This window comes from Aquarana catesbeiana, linkage group LG03 (assembly GCF_042186555.1).
Source record: "Aquarana catesbeiana isolate 2022-GZ linkage group LG03, ASM4218655v1, whole genome shotgun sequence".
NCBI lineage: Eukaryota > Metazoa > Chordata > Amphibia > Anura > Ranidae > Aquarana > Aquarana catesbeiana.
Window position 1 is genome coordinate 12,618,291 of NC_133326.1, and position 18,895 is coordinate 12,637,185.

The following is an 18,895-nucleotide window of genomic DNA, read 5'->3' on the forward strand; positions in this document are numbered from 1 at the left end:
TTGCAGGCGCTACAGCGTTAAAAATAGTGCCTGCAAACTGCCCTAAAACAGCGGCTCCATTCACTCCAGTGTGAAAGCCCGAGGGGGGCAGCGCTGCGATACCGTCGGCAAAACACTGCTCCAGCGGCGTTTTACGGGCGGATTTAACCCCTTTTCGGCCGCTAGTGGGGGGGTTAAAACCACCCAGCTAGCAGCCGAATAGCGGCGCTAAAAATAGCGCTGCTTTACTGCTGACGCTGGTGGCGGCACAGTGTGAAAGGGGACTTAGACCCCTTTCACACTGGGGCGTTTTTCAGGCGCTTTAGGGTTAAAAAAAGTGCCTGAAAGAAGCCTCATCTGCAATCCCAATGTGAAAGCCCGAGTGCTTTAAGAGCCCTTTCACACTGCCAGCGCCCTAAAAACGCTGGTAAAGCGCCACTTAAATTAGCGGCTCATTACCAGCATTTTTCGAGCGCTAGCAGGGCGCTTTTAACCCCCACTAGTGGCCGAATAAAGGGTTAAAAGTGCCCACAAAGCGCAGCTGCCAAGGCGCTGTGCAGGCGCTTCCCATTGATTTCAAAGAAGCTGATTGCAGTACTTTTTTTGGACGCCCTGCCAGCGCAGCACCTCAGTGTGAAAGTACTCGGGCTTTCACATTGGGATTGCAGATGAGGCTTCTTTCAGGCGCTTTACAGGCGCTTTTTTTAACGCTAAAGCGCCTGAAAAACGCCCAGTGTGAAAGGGGTCTTAAACGCTAAACCTTTTTCTGACATTTGTTGGTTTCAAGGAAAAATCATTTTTTTTTTTTTGCTAGAAAATTACTTAGAACCCCCAAACATTATATATATATTTTTTAGTAGAGACTCTAGAGAATAAAATGGTGGTTGTTGCAATATTTTATGTCACACTGTATTTGCTCCAAAGGTTGCTAGGGGTTCCCTGAGCAATGACCAATTTTTGCCTCTCAGATAAGTTCCCTCTGACACCATTGATCTTTTTAGCTATCTGTTAGGGGGTAATTCTTCCCAATGACCACAAGTGTAAGGAGCATTCTTCCCACTGACCATCACACTAATGTATCCTGAGTAGATATAATAACATTTAGCAAGGGTTCCCTGAGACTGGAAAGTTATTTCAAGGGTTTCCTCTGTGATTAGAAAGTCTGCCCTGAGTGGACTATGGGATGAGCTCAGGCATGTTCGAGTCCTAGTCTGAAGCCACCTGTGCTATCCCACCAGGAAGTTATCACGGCACCCTGCTGTGTTGCTATGGCTATTTTAGTGATCTTTATGGCATAAACATGGAAAAACATTTTTAAGACAATGTGTTTTTTTTTAAAGCTAGGTCTTCCCTATTAATATGCAAATTAACTAGTTGGACTGGTTCATGAGCTCAAGACAGGAAAGGACTTGAAAAAGCCATGAGGTGAGAGACAAAGAAAACAGTTGTGCTGGAGGACTCGGAGAAGGAAGGAGCAACATGTGTTTGCAGGACTCTATAATGACATAACACCAGGGAAGGTCTGTGGCAGAAGAAACTTCAACCTGATTTCCTGTAACCACTTGTAGAGTAAGCCTGGTATCCTCATTGCTTACAGAGATCATGAAGCTTCCATATCCTGAACGAAGTAACTTTTTAGAGTCTTCCTATTGTATACAGACCATAGTTGATGCTTATTTGTTAGGAAGGATAGATAGCATGTGTACATTGTAGGCATATTTTGTAATATCTCTCAGTCTTGTACTGCATTCCTAAAATTTTAATAGTTTGTATACAAATACCTGTAAAAATGTTTTTTTTTTCCCCCATGTTTTGTTTTTGGACAGTAATTGATAGTTTGTACATTGGGCATTATATATATATATATATATATATATATATATATATATATATATATATATATATATATATATATATATATAAAATCTGTGTGTGTATGTATGTATATATATATATATATATATATATATATATATATATATATATATATAATTATGTTTATGTTGATTAATGTTTTGTCTCCATTTTACAGGACTAACTACTATAAGTTCCCTGTTGATAAATCAATGTCAGAGGTCCTGAGGAAGCAGTGGTAACAGCAAAACGCGTAGCCCAACTTAGGTTGTTACATATTCTGGACGCTCTTTATGTATTGAATTGTTTTTACTATGGCATCTATGCATAATTTTTAAGGTTTTGTATAATAAAAGGAATTATGTTTTTAATTCTCTTTACTGTATTATGTATGATTCTCCGGTGGCAAACAACTAAAAGTCTCCTTTACTTAAAGTGGTTGTAAACACTTACATAAATCCAGTAAAGCGACTGGCCTCAGGTGATACACAGAGATGAAACAAATCCTACATAAGTTGTACCCATTTATGTGCAGTCTTCTCTTCTCTTCATCCGTTCAAAGTGCAGAATTTATATAGCTTGTCTAAGCATTTAGAAAGCAGGGGATGGGGAGCTGAAGTTACACTCTGAGGAGCTCAGTGAGAGCTGATTGGAGGATAGGGACACACCCCCTCCCTTCACACAGAAACAGAGCTGAGGCTGTCAATCACAGGCTGTGTGCTGGAGCTCCGTCCCCATCACCTTTTTATCTCTTGGCATCAGGAAAACTTGTCAGAAGTCATTAATGCTGATAGCAGAGGAAGGAGGCAGCAGATCGAAATGACACTTACTGCTCTGGATGGTCAGTGCCGGTGTTTTGCCAGATTAGGCGACCCTTTAGATTTTGTAATAGAAGTGATGGTCCATCGCCGCCATCTTGCTACACCCCGCACTCATCCACAGTAAGGATACAGTGAGAAGGCGGCAAGTGGACTTCTTGTTACACCCACCAGAGTCTTGCATTTCACACTTATATTTAACAGTAAATTTTTAAATCCGTAAGACTGTTTTGAGGTTGATTTTTCAAATCAGTGGTGTTCAGTCATATTAGCAATTCTGTGAGATCAGCAGGCTTGCCGCTGCTTTTAAAATTCAACATCTAAACAGTCAGATGGATTTTTAAAAAATGCATTTCACTATATAAGCTCAGCTGACTGGTAAAAAGAAGTGCGAGATGCAAGACTCTGGTGGGTGTAACAAGATATCTGCTTGCCCCCTTCTCACTGTCATCCTTACTGTGGTTGAGTGTGGGGTGTAGCAAGATGGCGGCGATGGAACGTCACTTCCGTTACAAAATCTGACGAAACACCGGGCCCCTGCTACTCAACGAGCAGCTCTTTTCTTTCAGTGCTCAGAAGCTGCTCAGCTGCCGGTTAATTACCAGCAACAAGTTGTTACCACAGTGACTCACCTGGTTACTATTTACCTGCCTCATTAGTCCAGCCTACAGCCAAACCCTTTTTGCTATTTAAGCAGCTTATTTCATTTCCTCCTTGCCCTTGCTTGGTCTATGATCTCTAAGTGCGTTCCTTCCTGTGATCCTGTATATGACTTGGCCTGGCTGACTTCTCTTCCGATTCCTGTGCCTGATTTGTGCTCCTGACTATGCTGACTTCTGGTTTCCTGACCTCGGCTCGTCTGATTATCCGCTCTGACATCCAAACCCTGGCTTCTGTTTTTTAACAACGTTCCTGAACCGTTTTATTTTTGTCATATCATGTGATTTTTTGACTGCACTTTCTGGTTTATGGTTCCTGACATGGAATGAGACAAGTGCACACTATAGAGGGATATGCTTTGTTCATATTTCATGTCTGTTTTTTCAAACACTTTAAGGAATTTTCTTTGTAAAAATTACCTCTAATCAGCAGCGACCCGTCCACAAGGGGCGCAGCCCCTCTAATCTCCGCCCAAATCTACATGCAGGGCGCCGGTGTCTTGCCGAGAAAGTTCCCCCGGCGGATAAGGACCCCCCCGTACTGTTCTGGCACAGCGCTTGAGCAGTATGAACTACTAGGAGCCGCGGAAGATAGCCAAAGCTGAAAATCTTCAATCAGCTGTACACGGCGCCTGCGCCCTGGGTCCAGGTTCAAGGCCCACCATCCAAGTGGACCTAGAGGGAGAATATAAAAGTGCAGAGCGAAGCGAGGCCATGCCTGAAGCGTGGCGAGCGAAGCCACGTGTACAGCTGATTTCCAACTATTCGGATTTGGCTATTTCCGCTGGCTCCTACTGCACAGTAGGATCCTTATCCGCCGAGGGGAACTTTCTCGGCACAACACCGGATCCATAGAGCTCTATGGGCTTTTTTTTTGTGAAGCACATGATTAGAGCCGGAGGCTCTGTGCCCTGAGCCCACCCACTTGTGATACTAGTGAGTCAACATTCACTACTGTCTTCCTGCTTCTCCTCCCGGGCCAATCAGAACAATCAGGGTCCTGAGACCAGATTGGCCAGTAGGAGAAGCTGGGGAAGCCACCCGGGACCTGGATGGGGTAAGTGCGGGGCTGGTGGGCCTGTCAGAGGGCTTGGCGAGTGGGGCTGGCGAGTGGGGTGTGGGGTGGGGGGTTTGTTTGCCGCCGCCCCCCCCCCAAAAATGGAGCACCAGACACCACTGCCTCTAATATTGTGTGTCCTACATGTCTAGAGGCCGCTACTTTATGTACAACTATTACATTATTTTTTTTTACACTTTAGAATAGGGTGCCTTGAGAGGTGCAGAATTTTAAAGGGTGCATTGGATTAAAAAAAAAAAAAGACTGAAAAATGCAGACACAGGACAAATACCTCTAAACCAGTGTATAAACGTACAGTGTGGCCTCCACGTTAACCCGGCAGTACACTGAAATGGCACCCCCCAACCCTTTTAAACATTATTCTACCGAATACCATTAGGTCCACATGGAGATCCTGCTCTCTACACAACCCCAGCAGGCAGGCCTGAGCCCCAATTAATATTCTCCAGCCTTGTCGCTGGAGCCTGATACAACATCTAGGATCAGTCTGCAGGGGACTCTGGAAAAGATGGGACTGGAGAAGCGGGGGGGGGGGGGGGGGGGGGGATGATGTGAGAGCAGAGGCCAAGCCATGTTAAACAGCTCCAAGCCTTGCCAATGAACTCTCTCAGAGGGTGTCGTCCATTGTGCTTCATTAGGAAACAAAATATAAGCTTTCCACTCCATTAGGAATGACTTTAGGAGCGAAAGCACATAAGTCTGAGACTCACCTCATCAACAATGCATTGCAATATCTGGAACGGCTGCGGAGAGAGAGAGAGAGAGAGACAAGTATTAACCTATATGCAATATCTCTACAGTAGAGTCATAAGAGAGACACAAAAAAAAAAAAAAAAACACCATTAATGCAATAAAAATAGCAAGATTAATCAACAGCAGAGAGCTCTTATAAAAACATTGATGTTGGAGCATTGCTATTATTTCTAATGGTACCTAATCTAATACAGGCAGTTAAATGTTTGTTTTTTCTTCAAAATGCAATTTGCAAAGTTTAAAACAAGGCAGTGGAGCATGCAGGAAGAATCAGCCATCAGGAAAAAAAAAAAAGAGAGAGAGAAAAGTGAATTTTTTTCCAACCCCCCCCCCCCCCTTCGCAGTTTGCTCTGCTCGCATTCCCCCTGCTCGGACTCATAACACTTACCATTAAAGACCCATGGTTTTTCGGAATCTTGGGAGGAAAGTGGATAAAAAATATGTATATTAAATAAAATATACAATAAATAACACACAAAGAAGAATAAAAGAATAAAAAAAAACAAAAAAAAAAAAAACAGGAGGGGAAAATATATAAAAACAGAGAGCGGAGAGGAAAAAAGGCAATATGTAATTAGCATGTCATAATCAAAACATCTCACTAGGACACATTATGATCACTGGGAGAAAATGATTGTCTTGCTGGTGGCAATTTGTGGGCATGTGTTAACACAATTTACATAATGAAAATACACAAGTGTTAATAGCTCTTCTCTCATTTATGGGTGAAAGTCGGCAGAATGCTAATTTACCACAAACACTTTTTAGTATCCTCCAGGTTATATTAGAAAGAGGGAGGGAAAAAAAAAAAAAAAAAAAGAAACAAAAAAAAAAAAACATAATCCATTTCAGAGGCAGAGCTGTTTCCGCTCCGTGTATAAATAATGTTTTATGCGGCTCCATCGTGAGCGCAGAGCTTAATGTGGCAATCATCGCTAATGTGAGGAAACTGGCTCTTTTTAAATTAAAAAACGATTTATTTAAAATTGAAATTAAATCATCGTCAGAAATTAGAATTTCTGGCCGCCTGCCAGGGCTGGCCTGGCGTGTCACCCCTGCCTAATTTCTGGCTGGGAGACACAAACTTTAATTATATCTCTGTAATGGGACGGGGATCTGGTGTGTGTGTGTGTGTGTGTGTGTGGGAAGGCCGAAAAGCTGCCAGATGAAAAGGCTTTTCTGCAAAAAAAAAGGATTGTTGGAAAAAATCAAGTGAACTCGAGTGGGTGATCTGCCCTCATTAGTAGAGGTGGCACTTTTAATATTTACAGTTCAGCTACGCCAACTGGAAATTCCATGTAGCGTTTTTTTTTTTTTTTGGTCACCAGCAAAAATAAATCATATAAAAAGTTTACCAAAAGCCATTGGAGCTTAAATGATTCTATTATTTATATTGAAGTGTAATTAATAGCAAGTCTCTATTCTCATACTATATCACAGCTGTTTTCAGAGTAGTTTATAATTTGAAGCAATCCAATTCAGCTGATAGACTATTCTCCAGCTGTTGGCCAAAGCACAATTAGAAAGTTACCATAGATACCCACTCTATAAATCTAAATACCTATGGGAAATGTGGTGGATGGATATAATATTTTTGTCATTAGGAGACTTCTTTCTGGTATAACCAAAAAGAGTTAGAAAGGTACCCTAGATATCTACTCTATGTGGACTTTCCTTACCGGTTTAACCAAGAAGTGTTAGAAAGGTACCCTAGATATCTACTCTATGGGGACGTTTCTTACCAGTATAACCACGAAGACTTAGAAAGGTATCATAGATATCCACTGTGTGGGGACTTTTCTTACAGGTATAACTAAAAAGAGTTAGAAAGGTAGCCTAGATATCTACTCTATGGGGATGTTTTTTACCAGTATAACCACAAAGACTTAGAAAGGTATCATAGATATCTACTTTATGGGGACGTTTCTTACCAGTATAACCACAAAGACTTAGAAAGGTATCATAGATATCTACTCTATGGGGACGTTTCTTACCAGTATAACCACGAAGACTTAGAAAGGTATCATAGAAATCTACTCTATGGGGACGTTTCTTACCAGTATAACCACAAAGACTTAGAAAGGTACCATAGATATCTACTCTATGGGGACTTTTCTTACCTGAATAACCACAAAGACTTAGAAAGGTACCATAGATATCTACTCTGTGGGGACTTGTCTTATAGGTATAACTAAAAAGAGTCATAAAGGTACCATATATATCTACTCTATGGGGGCTTTTCTTTACCAGTATAACCACAAAGATTTAGAAAGGTACTCTAGATATCTACTCTAAAGGGATCTATTTTTACCAGTATAACCACAAAGATTTAGAAAGGTATCACAGATATCTACTCTACAGGGAATTCTCTTACTGGTATAACCAAAAAGAGTTAGAAAAGTACTACTACTCTAGGGGGACTTTTCTTACCAATGTAACCACAAAGACTTAGAAAGGTCCCACAGATATCTACTCTATGGGTACTTTTCTTACTGGTATAACCACAAAGAGTTAGAAAGGTACCCTAGATATCTACTTTATGGGGACTTTTCTTACCAGTATAACCACAAAGACCTAGAAAAGGTACCATAGAGATCTACTATATGGGGACTTTTCTTAGCAGTATAACCACAAAGACGTAGAAAGGTACCCTAGATATCTACTCTATGGGGACATTTCTTACCAGTATAACCACAAAGACTTAGAAAGGTACCACTGATATCTTCTATATGGGGACTTCTCTGACCAGTAAAACAAAGAGTTAGAAAGGACCCACAGATATATACTCTATTTAGACGCTTATGGGAAATGTAGAAGGATATAATTTTTTGGTCATTTGGGGACTTTTCTTACCAATATAACCACAAAGAGTTAGAAAGGCACCACATATATCTACTCTATTTAGATCAGTCTTTCTTAACCTTTCAAACACAGAGGAACCCTTGTAATAACTTTCCGGCCTCAGGGAACCCCTGCTAAGAATCACTAGATCTACAACTCATAATACATTAGTGTGATGGTCAGTGGGAGGAATGCCCCTTACACTTGTGGGCATTGGGAAGAATTACCCCCTTTCAGATAGCTAAAAGATCAATGGGGTTAGTGGGAACTTATCTGAGAGGCAGATATTGCTTTTTGCTCAAGGAACCCCTAGCAACCTCTGGAGAAAGCCTAGGGTTCCATAGAACCCTGGTTGAGAAACCTGGATTTAGATTCTTATAGCAAATGTTGAGGATGGATATAATATTTTGGTCATTAACAGACTTTTCTTACTGGTATAACCATAAAGAGTTAGGAAGGTACCATAGATATCTGCCATGAAAAAGTATTCATATCCCTTGAAATTTTCCAATTTTATAATGTATTTTATTTTTATATTTCATTAGGGCCCCTGGGCTAAAACATATTAATCCATAGTCTTATCTAGTATATGTACGTATAGATGTATGTGTGTGTGTGTGCGTGTGTATGATATATATATATATATATATATATATATACATACATACATACACACACATACACACACAGTGCCTTGAAATATAGTAAATACAGTGCCTTGAAAAAGTATTCATACCCCTCGACATTTTTCACATTTTGTCATGTTACAACCAAAAACGTAAATGCATATTTTTGGGATTTTATGTGATAGACCAACACAAAGTGGCACATAATTGTGAAGTGGAAGGAAAATGATCAATGGTTTTCAATTTTTTTTTACAAATAAATATCTGAAAAGTGTGGTGTGCATTTGTATTCAGCCCGCTTTACCCTGATACCCCCAACTAATGTATTCTGGAACTTTTGAAGGCAATTGGAACCAATTGCCTTCAGAAGTCATCTAATTAGTAAATAGAGTCCACCTGTGTGCAATTTAATCTTGCTATAAACACAGCTGTTCTGTGAAGCCCTCAGAGGTTTGTTGGATAACTTTAGTGAACAAACAGCATCATGAATACCAAGGAACACACCAGACAGGTCAGGGATAAAGTTGTGGAGAAGTTTAAAGCAGGGTTAGGTTATAAAAAAAAAACATTCCAAGCGTTGAACGAACATCTCACGGAGCTCTGTTGAATCCATCATCCGAAAATTGAAAGAGTATGGCACAACTGCAAATCTACCAAGACATGGCCTTCCACCTAAACTGACCGGCCGGGCAAGGAGAGCATTCATCAGAGAAGCAGCCAAGAGGTCCATGGTAACTCTGGAGGAGCAAGAAGAAAGCCATTGTTGAAAGAAAGCCATAATAAGTCCCGTTTGCAGTTTGCGAGAAACCATGTGGGGACACAGCAAACGTGGAAGGTGGTGCTCTGGTCAGATGAGACTAAAATTGAACCTTTGGCCTAAAAGCAAAACGCTATGTGTGGCAGAAAACTAACACTGCACATCACCCTGAACCCCACTGTGAAACATGGTGGTGGCAGCATCATGTTGTGGGGATGCTTTTCTTCAACAGGGACAGGGAAGCTGGTCAGAGTTGATGGGAAGGATAGATTCAAATACAGGGCAATCATAGAAGAAAACCTGTTATGCCCTGTACACACGGTCAGACTTTCCGACGGAAAATGTGCGATAGGAGCTTGTTGTCGGAAATTCCGATCGTGTGTGGGCTCCATCAAACTATTTCCATCGGAATTTCTGACACACAAAGTTTGAGAGCAGGATATAAAATTTTCCAACAACAAAATCCGATCGTGTGTACACAAATCCGCCGCACAAAGTGCCACGCATGCTCAGAATAAATTAAGAGATAAAAGCTATTGGCTACTGCCCTGTTTATAGTCCCGACGTACGTGTTTTACGTCACCGCGTTCAGAACGATTGGATTTTCCAACAACTTTGTGCGACCATGTGTATGCAAGACAAGTTTGGCCAAAATCCGTCGGAAAAAATCTGACGGATTTTGTGGTCGGAATGTCCGATCAACGTCCGATCGTGTGTACAGGGCATTAGAGTTTACAAAAGACTTGAGACTGGGGCGGAGGTTCACCTTCCAGCAGAACAACGACCCGAAACATACAGCCAGAGCTACAATGGAATGGTTTAGATCAAAGCATATTCATGTGTTAGAATGGCCCAGTCACAGTCCAGACCTAAATCCCATTGAGAATCTGTGGCAAGACTTGGAAACTGCTGTTCACAGACGCTCTCCATCTAATCTGACAGAGCTTGAGATATTTTGTAAAGAAGAATAGGCAAAAATGTCACTCTCTAGATGTGCAAAGCTGGTAGAGACATCTCCAAAAAGACCTGCAGCTGTAACTGCAGAGAAAGGTGGTTCTACAAAGTATTGACTCCGGGGGACGCCATACAAATGCATGCCCCACTTTTCACATATTTGTAAAAAAATAAAATAAAAATGATTTATCATCTTCCTTCCACTTCACAATTATTTGCCACTTTGTGTTGGTCTATCACATAAAATCCAAATAAAATACATTTACATTTTTGGTTGTAACATGACAAAATGTGGAAAATTTCAAGGGGGGGTGAATACTTTTTCAAGGCACTGAAGAGGATGGATATAATGTTTTGGCCATTAGGAGACTTTCCTTTCTGGTATAACCAAGAAGAGTTAAATAGGTACCTTAGATATCTACTCTATTTAGATACTTATGGAAAAAGTAGTAGCAGATGGCTATAATTTTTTGGCCATTAGGCAACTTTTTTTGCCCGGTATAAGCAAAAAGGTTTTGGTGAGTTGCACATTTTTATTTTTATGCCCCTGGGTCAACTGTACAATATTGCTTACAGCGCAGATAGACCATAATAACAGGGCTGTACAGAAAGTAATGCAAAAGTTGGCATAACTTTTTTTTTTTAACTTAGGTTGTTCAAATGTCACATGTTGGGAGAGTAACTCTTCCTCTATAGTAACTCTTCTTTTTCTTTTTAAATTTCAGGTAAATAATGCATTCCAAGCAGAAGCAATGGGGAATTATTGAGTTCTTGATGAAGGAAGGGTACAGGCTGTTTGACATCCACAGAAGGCTACAGAGTGTTTACAGAGATGACACCATTGACAAGCCAAGAGCAAAACTTTGTCATTGGTCACTCTTATCAATGGTGTCATCTCCGTAAACATTCTGTAGACTTCTGTGGATGTCAGACAGCCGGCACCCCTCCTTCATCAAGAACTCAATGGCAGCACGTAGCTTCTGCTTGGAATCCATTATTTACCTGCGACGAAAAAGAAGATTTAATATAGAGGAAGAGTAACTCCACCAAAAATAAATAACAAAAAACATTCCCCATATTTGCTTTACTTTTTTCGTACAGCCCTTGTATTACACAGTCATTTATTCTATAACCTCTCTGGTTACAGGGTCTTATTGGTCCTCAACACCTACACCATGAAAGCCATGGTTTCACTACAATTTATTGATGTAGGCCGACAAACCAGAGAAAGCTGCACACATTTGGAGAAAATACCTCTATAATATTAGGCTGTATCAGTGCACTAAACCAGTGGTGCTGGATTAATGGTTGGCTCATCGGCAAAATGTAACGATTTGCATAGTTTCCCCCAATATTTTAAAATTAGGAATAAACTCCTTGTATTTTTTTGGATTGATGATGGAAGCGAGACATGCAGATACCTTTTGTGTTAAGAAAATTCTACTGTGTTTCACACTTGTTTAATGAAGGGCTTTTGGTCCCTTTTAGCACACCTCACCATAACTTGCTGGTCTTATTCAATAAAATGTTCCTATTCTCAAGAGCACTAAGCCAAAGCTGTGTGCCCTGCGGCTATGAATTTCTACAACTAGGAATTAGCGCTTTTGTGTTTGTTTCTTTTTACCAGTGGATGGAGGGTGTGGGTTCTTTTGGCTTACCGTGAAGTATAGGGGGAGGATGGGCGACCATCAGGTTCCTTCCTCCCCTAAACTGGGGTTCTCTTTTTAGGAGAACCTCTCACCTAGTACTCAATGGTTAGTTCGGCTGACCATGAGGAGAGGGGTCTCCTAGGCCCTTTGGCTAGGTGGACCAAGTTGAGCCTTGAGCCCCGTGGGTTCAGGGTAAGGTCCTATTTCTTCAGGAGGTGGACTAGAGACATATCCTTAAGTGTGTTTTTCACATGCACTTTCTTTGTACATAGGTGTTTTTTGAGCACCAATGCAGGTTCCAGAAAAAACAAAAAAACGTTTAGCAAATTACTACCCAGATACCAGTGGTTGATGAGAGGTCAGAGGCCAGGACCATAAAATAACTAGGAATTAGCGCTTTTGTGTTTGTTTCTTTTTATCACTGGATGGAGGGCGTGGGTCTTTTGGCCTACCGTGAAGTCTAGGGGGAGGATGTGTGACCATCAGGTTCCTTACTCTTCTAAACTGGGGTTCTCTTTTTAGGAGAACCTCTCACCTAGTAGTTAATTGTTTGCTTCGGCTGACCATGAGGAGAGGGGTCTGCTAGGCTTTTTGGCTAGGTGGACCAAGTTGAGCCTTGCGCCCCGTGGGTTCAGGGTAAGGTCTTACTTCTTCAGGTTGTGGACTAGAGACATATCCTTAAGTGTGTTTTTCACATGCACTTTTTTTGTACATAGGTGTTTCGTTTTTTGAGCACCAACGCAGGTTCAAGAAAAAAAACAAAAAAAAAAACGCTTAGCAAATTACTACCCAGATACCAGAGGTTGACGAGAGGTCAGAGGCCAGGACCATAAAATAACTTTTTAAACACCATATCTAGTACATATTATTCCTTAACCATACATGCACAACGCTTTTTCCTGTGTGATTAGGTTTTGATAAGTGCACACTGTCACAACTTTATATTATTTCCTGTGCGTCATCCATTGATTTTTACTTACCATTTTTATGGCACTTCCTTGGAATTGTTTTGATTTTGTCACAACTGTATAACAATATCAACTGTTTCGGAGTACATATGATTGCAATAGAGAAGCTCAGGAGACCCATGTAACACAAAGCCCAGCAGGTTGACTACTCAATGGTCTCTGCAGAGTGTGAAAGAAAGCATGCAACGCAGTTCAGTGCCTCTCTGGACTTTGACCAATATACTCAAAGCAATCGATGTGTATGGACGAGAAAATGGGGGGGGGGGGGGGGGCAAAAATATAGAAACTTAAGTTTCTTTCCACTTAAGTGATCTTTGTGCTATCTGACCAATGATCCAGACAACCTTTACGGTATCATAGTCTCACATCATAACACAGCATACAGCAATGTATTTTTCCTATTGTTTTTCTACTAGCCTTTAAATGAATCTTCTACCAGATGTACATATCTCTTTCTACTCCCGTGTCAAAATCCCCTTTTCATCTTTTGATCATTCTTCTTCCCACTGCGTTCTCTTATCTGTCGTTTCTATCTTGTTCATCAGATAATCTTCTATTCTCCCTCCTGACACAATGCACGCCTGCATTTTATTCAAATAATTCTTAAAAACAGCTTAAAAAGCCGTTTGGAATAACAGAGAGCGTCTCCATCAATCAGTGCGGGGGAGGGCGAGGATTTCCGCTGGTAAGTGTATAAACAGCAGATCAGCTCTTTAGAAGCAGTCATAAAAAACTCCATTAACTTCTGACAAAGAATGCAAATTAATCACAACATGGGGCTGGGTTGAAATTAGTGTGTGTTCTGATCACAGGCTATGCCTGGAGAGACCTCCCAAAGAACCCTGCCAGAGCTGAAAGAGCACCCTCGAGGATCCTTGGATAAGATGTAAAGGAAACCTCTATAAACCCAGGCTAGGCTTCTAAAGGACCTATTCAACATCGTGCAACGAAAGACAAACCATATCTTCTGGAAGGAACCTTCGGAATATGCCATACAGTTCATGAGAAGGAGAAAGGCCATCCATTCAACATGATCATGGTAGGCATATTCAGAAGGGTTTTGGTCAACAGCTTAGAAAATTGTCCAGAAATGACCAACTGAATAAACAGCTGATGTTGAAGCCAAATGGTAAAATAATGGACAAAGGTCTGTTCAGGTAATTTTGGTAACACAAGGAGGCTTTTCAAAGGGGCTTTCTGATCAGGTCAACCTGTCCACGCAGTCCTAGTGGGATGTCTGTTGAACCTTGTCCGATGTCCGGTCCGATGTCCTTTCCCATCTTTGTAGAACTAAATGTGACAGACCAGACTTGGCCTGATGTAAACGGATACTGGAGTTTGTTTACATCCAGCCACCCATAGATCTTTCGCAGGTGTTCCAGTGTCTGTTGGGCACATACTGAACGGGTACAGATGTCAAAAACCGACGAGTTCCATTTGGCTCTGATTCAGCAAGGGATCTGCTCACAGATCCCCTTCTGGTCGGAGCAAACTCTGCTCCATGTGAAAGGAGCCAAAGACTTTGACAATTCCATAACAAACTTTTTGCTATTATACAATGTAGGAGAAAAAAAAATTTCAAAAGATGATTGGGTAAGCAGGAAAGTTCATCAACGGTAGACTCCTGTGAGTTCTAAGCAATAATTACAGAGCTCTACGGTGAAAACTATCCAGGAATAGGTGACAGTCCCGATAATCATAGTTCATCCCCTCAGGCCCCCCGAGGAGGCACGTTTGTGAGAAACATGTTGGGCAAAGTTTGCCTCCCGTGTACTAGTAAGCTGACGAGTTTTGGTGGCGCACCCCCTTCCTCAGAGCTGTGCTGACCAGCAATACCATATGCCAATGCATAAATATAGACACGCACACCAACGACCTCCTCCTAACAGGAAGGGTGGAGCCACAGTAAAAAAAAAAAAAGCAATTAAATTTAAAAAAAAGGGGGGGGTCAATGAATAAATAATACATGGTACATACTGATATATAATACATGCTAGTTCCCCAGGTGGGAATGGTATTATTCAGTATCTCTGACACCTCTGACGATGGCCAATAGACTGAAATGCATCAGGTGATGCTGAGAGGACGCCAGCACGCTACCATACAGCGGTTCACTTGATTTTCTGATACTCCGCTCGTTTTTTTAACATCTGTTTGTGAGTACACCCCTGTTTCTAAATAAAACGAGGTATTGCTTTTACAGGCTTCACTATGTGCCTGCTCATTTCTTTTTATGGGATGTATCCTTCCATTGAATACCATTGGAGATGATGCTGTTTTTCACTGGACACTGGAGAGGATCTTGTGTCTTAGAGCTACAGTGTTGTCATTGATGAGAGAGCGGATTACGCTGCCTATATGAGATATTGGACATGGCAAATACCCATATGTCTATTTTATCTGGCCTTCTGGTTAGAAGAATATAAGAATATATGTGAGCAGAGTGGTGTGTTTTGACTATACACTGAAGTTGGTGTGAGGCTTCTTACTTCTATATTCATCTGTAATCACTGTATCTTCATCTAACTCCTACCCTCAGCACTGCATATGGACTTCATGTGTTTTATTTATATTGAAATCATTATATTTATGTCAGCTGCTATTCTTCTTCATAAGTTTTACATCTGAGCGTGGATATTACCCTTTGTTTACTATATAAATTTATACAGTGATCAGTGCATTTTTTTTTTTTTTTAGCACTGATCACTGTATTGGTGTCACTGGTCCCCAAAAAGTGTCAGTTAGTGTCCAATTTTGTCCGCTGCAATGTCACAGTCCCGCTAAAAATAACTGATCACTGCCATTACTAGTAAAAATAAATAAAAAGACCCTAAATATATCCCATAGTTTTTGGATGCTATATCTTTTGCACAAACCAATCAATATACGGGTATTGGGATTTTTACACACACACACACACACACACACACACACACACACACACACACACACACACATATATATATATATATATATATATATATATATGCCTAAACTGATGAAGAAATTAGATTTTTTTTTTTTTATTGGGAATGTTTTATAGCAGAAAGTAAAAAGTATTGTTTTTTTATTCAAAATTGTTGGTCTTTTCTTGTTTATAATGCAAAAAATAAAAACCGCAGAGGTGATCAAAAAACACCAAAAAAAAAAAGCTCTATTTGTGGGAAAAAAAAAGGACATACTGTATTTTCCGGTGTATAAGACGACCCCGCTAATTTCCCAATGAAAACATTTGTTTTGAGCTATACTCGCCGTATAAGACTACCCCCCTTCCTCACACAGGGATGCAGTCTCGTAGCTCCGATCCAAGCCCCATCTCTGATGGCAGCTCTGGAAGACTTATGCCCCGTACACACGTTCGGACATTGATCGGACATTCCGACAACAAAATCCTAGGATTTTTTCCGACGGATGTTGGCTCAAACTTGTCTTGCATACACACGGTCACACAAAGTTGTCGGAAAATCCGATCGTTCTGAACGCGGTGGCGTAAAACACGTACGTCGGGACTATAAACGGGGCAGTAGCCAATAGCTTTCATCTCTTTATTTATTCTGAGCATGCGTGGCACCTTGTGCGTCGGATTTGTGTACACACGATCGGAAATTCCGACAACGGATTCTGTTGTTGAAAAATTTTATAGCCTGCTCTCAAACTTTGTGTGTCGGAAAATCCGATGGAAAATGTGTGATGGAGCCCACACACGGTCGTAATTTCCGACAACAAGGTCCTATCATACATTTTCTGTCGGAAAATCCGACCGTGTGTACGGGGCATTAGATGCAGGTCCATCCTCTCTTCATGGTAGAGGTGAGCAGGCACCACAGCAGATCCTCTAGCTTTTCTCCTGATGGCTTTGGTCTCGGCAGGCTGAGAGCTCAGGCCCCGTCTATAGGTCTGCACTCTCCTCTCTCCTGGCGCAGTTTGCCCAGAAAACGGTGGCACTCCCTCCCAGAAAACGGTGGCACTCCCTTCTCTAGGTGCAGCCACTTTTGGGAATTGAAGTCCACAGTCCACTAGCCTCCTTTGGCAAGTACAGTTCAGAAAAACGGTGACAGTCATTACAGTATACGGCACAGAGCCAATCACAGCGAGCGATGTATTCTATTGATGAATACAAAGCCCGCTCAGATTGGCAGAGGCTGTAACATCACCAGCCCGCGCCTTTCTGACTCTAGTATCTAGTATTTCTGGTATACTGTACATAGCCTGCTCGGATTGGCAGAGATTGTTCCAATCTTAGCAGGCTTTGTATTCATTAATAGAATACATCGCTCGCTGTGATTGGCTCAGCGCGGTATACTGTATGTAACCGAAGCACATCCAGCGGGCTGACATCCATTGGACGGACTTTTATACCGGCGTATAAGATGACCCCCGATTTTTGGGGGATTATTTTAAGCATAAAAGGTCATCTTATACGCCTGCAAATACGGTACATTTTATTTGGGTACAGCGTGGCACGATCGCGCAATTGTCATTTAAAGCAAAACGATTTGTCAATTTGTCATTTAAAGCAAAGCAGTGTCGTATCGTAAAATATGGCGTGGTCAGGGAGTGGGTATAACCTTCTAGAGCTGAAGTGGTTAAAATTGCGCATCCTTATGGAATGGCGCCAAACGTCAGTACTTAAAAATCTCCATAGGCGAAGTTTTAAAAATGTATAAAAGTTACCAGTTTGGAGTTGCAGAGGAGGTCTAGTGCTAGAATTATTGCTTTCGCTCTGACGTTCGTGGCGATACCTCACATGTGTGGTGAGGAAAAATACATTTACATATGTGGGCGTGACCTACGTATGCGTCAGAGATGTGTGGTGAGTGGCTGGTGAGGCACTGGCTAGTATCAGAGCCGGATACACACAGGTTACATATGCCGCGATCGTTAGAGCGAGAGCAATAATTCCAGCACTAGACTCCCTCTGTAACGCTAAACTGGTAACCTGTAAAAAAATTTAAAGCGTCAAAATATGGAGATTTTTAAGTACTGAAGTTTGGCGCCATTCCACAAGTATGCACAATTTTTGAAGTGTGGTATGTTAGGTACTGGTATCTATTCACTTGGCGTAACAACATCTTTCACATTATACAAAAAAAAAAAAAATCAGGCTAACTTTAGTGTTTTTTTTTTTTCATGAAAGTTTCTTTTTTTAACGCATTTGAAAAATTGCTGTGCAAATACCGCGTGACATAAAAAGTTGCAATGACCGCCGTTTTATTCCCCAGGGTGTATGCTAAAACAATATATATGTTTGGGGGTTCTGTGTATTTTCCAGCATAAAAATTATGATTTTTACATGTAGGAGAGAAGTGTCAGAATTGGCCTGGGGTGGCAAGGTGTTAATTACCATAAGTAATATACAAATAATTATTACCGGTATATATTATTTTTAAGGTAATTTACTATATTTTCAAAAACTGTACTCAAGCAGGCGGCTTAACGGACAAATTACTGAAGTTTGAAGTTATAACTTCCAACCAGTAATTTCACAGTAAATAGATAAGTAATACATTATTATGTTATAACATATAGATTATAAATATATGGCAGGCGAGAATTCTACCACTGAACCACCAATGCATTTTCTAGCATATAAATATATGATTTTGTGTCTTTTCAGCAGCAGCAGATTCTTATTCTCCCTCTTAACTGTGTGCGAAAAACATGGGATTGTGGGTAAATCTTATACTCATAAATCCATGTTTTTTCCTTCTAGTTAAAGGAGAAGTCCAGCCAAAGCTCGTTTGGTTGGACTTCTCCTATGGATCACAGCAGTGCAATTCATTTTGAAAAAAATACCTTACTTCTCTTTTAAGAGGGCTGGGCTGGAAGGGAGTATTTGTCTTTTAGACACATGCCCCCTTCTATGACACTGCAGTAAGAGGCGTGCCTCCACTGCAGCACTTTTATTGGACAGCTTGGACCTCTGGTACTTTACCATTGGTCCAAGACTCCAAGCTGT

At 41.1% G+C, this 18,895-nt stretch overlaps 1 protein-coding gene across 1 annotated transcript in view; it reads right to left on the bottom strand.

Moving 5' to 3' along the window:
• The window catches only part of MAP2K5 (mitogen-activated protein kinase kinase 5), a 252,191-nt gene that overhangs the window by 23,581 nt on the left and 209,715 nt on the right, over nucleotides 1-18,895 (bottom strand). Inside the window, exons 18-19 of the mRNA XM_073618284.1 lie at nucleotides 5,530-5,556; nucleotides 5,099-5,131 (exon numbers count right to left, since the gene is read on the bottom strand). Of these exons, the coding sequence (XP_073474385.1) occupies nucleotides 5,099-5,131; nucleotides 5,530-5,556 (60 nt within the window). The remainder of the gene's footprint in view (nucleotides 1-5,098; nucleotides 5,132-5,529; nucleotides 5,557-18,895) is intronic.